Source organism: Ambystoma mexicanum, chromosome 6q, assembly GCF_040938575.1.
Source record: "Ambystoma mexicanum isolate Mex_15411 chromosome 6q, UKY_AmexF1_1, whole genome shotgun sequence".
Lineage (NCBI taxonomy): Eukaryota > Metazoa > Chordata > Amphibia > Caudata > Ambystomatidae > Ambystoma > Ambystoma mexicanum.
The window spans coordinates 605912651-605916352 of NC_090937.1; the positions used below are offsets into that span (position 1 = coordinate 605912651).

A 3702-nucleotide genomic window follows, 5' to 3' on the forward strand; every position below is an offset into this window, starting at 1 on the left:
GACCACCTTAAGGGGTTGGCTAGGTTTTTTCCCAGTCTGGGACCTCAATGTGGTTCTGGCAGCTTTGCAGAACAAGCCTTTTGAGCCGATGGCCTCTGTGGACATCCGCTTGATCACCCTAAAGACAGATTGGTGGCTCTCACCTCTGCGCGCAGGGTTAGTGAGCTGCAGGCGTTGTCCTCGTGCGAGCCCTTCACCACAAGGTCATCTTGCGCACTCAAGCTTCTTGCACAAGGTTGTCTCCATTTCATATGAATCAAGAGATTTGCCTGCCGGTATTCTTACCGAACCCACAGTCCGAAGCGAAGAAGGGCCTTTCATTCCTTGATCCTCAAGAGGGTCCTCAAGTTTTATCTCGCTCAGACAAAATCCTTCAGGAAATCTGAGGCATTGTTTGTGACCTTTGGGGGCTCCTTCCCCGGCTCTCAGGCTTCCATCGCCCATTGGATGCTTCAGGCCATCTTGGAGGCATACATGGCCATGGGCAAACAGATCTAAGCAATTACTATTGTAAATTGCGATCCCATAAATATCGAATTCCAAAATCGTGCTGCGCAGTGATCTCATAAATCACTTTCCTGGCATCTTGCTTCCCCTCACCACTCCCCCATCGCGTTTCAGAGACATGCTTCTTGGGATGTCATCAGCAAGGCGGCTACTTTGGTCACTCCGTCGGCCTTCTGTAAGCAATACTCACTGGACACCAGCTCCAGGCACGATGCAGAATTTTGCCAGGCGGTTCTGAAGAACCTTTTTGCTTAGTCCTAGATATGAGGCAGATTATCACAGCTTCACCCTATGGTCTTGTTCGATGGAATCACCCACAAGTATGGCGGAAAGGGGACGGGACATATGAGTAATTAAAGTTACTGACTGTAGTAACTAGAGTCCTCATAGTCACCTTTGCTCCATACGTCCCACCCAACTTCCCCCACTGGTATGCCAAGGGCTAATATGTACTAAGAGTAGCCAGGTATGTAAGCGTCCAATGTGTTCAAAGGAGAGTTGGGTCAGGCGCTGGAGGGCAGAGGCCTTGGCGGGTGTTCCCATGCCCGAGGACCCGCGCTATGCTAAATTTAAAGGGGAAGCTCAATTTATCGCTGCCAGATGATCTGGTACCGTCCCCATGTTGGGTCGTGCCCCACAAGGATGGAGGAAAGGGGACTATGAACTAGGACTACTCTAGTCACTACGCTGAGTAACTTGAATGTTTCTCATCTGCATAGTTCAAGCATTTGAGATCTGAGTTGTTAATAGTTCCAATAGTGGAATTGTGTAATTGCTGAAGAGGCGAGGGGCTGGTCGCCTGGGGTTCATCGTAAGTCAGTTGCTCAGGATATAACTTGAAAAGGGCCATGAATTTTTCCATTCTCTCAGTCACCAATGATGAAATCCAGCATAGGACAATTTCCTTTACTCTTTTTATAGGGGAGGCTATGAAAGGGGTCTCCCACAAGAGTTTGCAATGACCATACAGAGGGGCACACGTGCAGTACTTGCAGAATGTGTTTATTAGTTTTTTAAGCAGTTTCTGGTCCCACCATTTGGTTGAATGCATTATCGCTAGTCTCAAAGGTATACCTACCAGTACCTTATGGAGCTTTCCAAAACATTGTCCTAATTGGATTCATATTTTCTATTACAGTAGCTTTGACAAGTGCTTGCTTACATTTTGTTTCTTTTGTCATTGTTTCTTTCTAGCTGCCAAAATGATGTACTATTTGGATCCTTCCACTCAAAAAAGAGCAATTGAGCTCGCTACAGCACTTGATGAGTCTCTCATTAACAGAAGTCTTCAGGTCAGTAAAAACTACCTATTCTAGAAAGCACAGAATTCCAAGCTACCTAAATGATTGTATTGCAAACTATATTTTAAAGTAGGACACACTTTGACTTTTACAATAAAGCCAACATGCACGTGAAAGATGGTTGCGAGAAATGTATATAAACCAATCATTTAAGTGACATTTTTTTTGCATTTATTGGATGTCCACATGAATTGTTTAGAAAAATATTTAGAATTCTTTTTTTTTTATTATTTTTTTTAGACGTGTACAGATGTATTGGAAGCATTATCTGATGGTACCTTAGGTGACTGTAAAGAAGTTCCAGAAGCTTACAGAGTGCAATGTCACAAGCTTTACCCGTATGCCTTGGCATTCATGCCACCTGGTTACGAAGAGGACTATAATATCACAGTTAACGGAGATAGTTCAGCAGAACCAGAAGAACTGGCCAATGAAATGTGAACAACCGAAATCTATGGATACAAAGACATTGGACCATATCGGATATCAAATATTTTTGTCACGCACCTGCTGTTTTGCTCTGTAACTTACACGGAGAACAAATGGAGTAAAAGATTTGTTGCCTTTGAATAGTGTTTTACTTTTTTATCCTGCTGACAAAGTATATATATAAATATATATATATAAAATAGCTAACCTATTACAGGATATGGGTGTTCAGGTTCTTAAAAAAAATGACGCTGCTAAAAATAAAAAAAAAGTCCTTGTCCCATAATTACTTATCCCTGTTTTTAAACTAATTTATATGGAAGTTGGAGGCTGTTTGGGGCTTACGGAGCAGGTGTGTGGCAGAAATATTACTTTCAACATGTCTTGAGATAACTGCTTTCGCAGGCAGCATAAAAGAGCTGTTTAGCACTGGATTCTTTCACTGAGCACACAGTTGTTGGGCAGAAGCATCTGGCTGTTATGGATACCGAGGATGGCTGACCATAGGAAGTTCTCAATGTGAATCAATTTGCAGAGAAATCTGTAGCAGGTGCTCATCTTAAAGGTTGGAAAACATACACCTTAGACACAAAACCAGAGTTGTTAAACGTAGTGTTCAACAAACTTATTGTTGCATCTTTGAAAATTCACCGGACACGATGAGTTTGGTGTTCTTGCACAGCAGTTTTCACCGGAAAGAAACGAGTTTAGAACAATCTGTTAATGAAACTTGAAATAAATCAGCACTGCTGTTCTTTTATTTGAATCTCAGTGTTGCTTCGCCAAACTTGTAAAAACTGTATTGCAAGAATGAAAAGAAATCATGCACTGTGGACTGGCGTCAACTAATCTGAGATAGCATGTTTTTTTCACTTTATCGTGAAAGCAGACACGCATCCTACTGTTTCATGGTGTGGAGTTACCAAGAACAGATTTCCTGGCTACCCTTTTTGACTGATCAAGAGACTAATAGTTAAAAAAGAAAACCTCAACAGGCCTTGTTCATGTTATGCAGAAAAGTGTGCTGCAGTTTAGATACCTCTGGAATTTTTCCACCGTGTCACAGGTTTGTAATACTTGAAGCCCTACGTTTATAAGAATATATTTCTTGCTCAGTTGTATCAGTCAAAACCCCAACTTTGTAACCTTTGAGGGGCTCAAGATTCTTTTTTTCGAACAGACCGGCTTCTTATTCCTGCAGGTACAATTGTAATTTCCTTTTTGTTGTCAAACACAAGGTACCAAATATGATGCAATAAAATGTTTTGAAAAACATCTGTTCAATTAACTAACAATATGGCTCAGTCTTGTACTGCAGTCTTTCCCATTGGTGGTCTTACTCATGTAAAATGCAAGAAACATTTTCTGTAGCAGCGATCAAAGTTATTTGTTTGCCAACTTTGGTTTGTGTTTCCAATGTCATTTGTAGCATTTGTCCCTTTTATAAACAGGCATGTTCAAATGT

The 3702-nt window shown here is 41.5% G+C and overlaps 1 protein-coding gene across 1 annotated transcript in view; it reads left to right on the forward strand.

Annotated features, from left to right (window-relative positions):
- The window catches only part of NAA15 (N-alpha-acetyltransferase 15, NatA auxiliary subunit), a 1171626-nt gene extending 1169248 nt beyond the window's left edge, over window positions 1-2378 (forward strand). The window contains exons 19-20 of the mRNA XM_069631086.1: window positions 1702-1799; window positions 2049-2378. Coding sequence (XP_069487187.1) covers window positions 1702-1799; window positions 2049-2249 — 299 coding nt within the window. The 3' untranslated portion in view covers window positions 2250-2378. The remainder of the gene's footprint in view (window positions 1-1701; window positions 1800-2048) is intronic.
- The last annotated feature ends 1324 nt before the right edge of the window (window positions 2379-3702 follow it).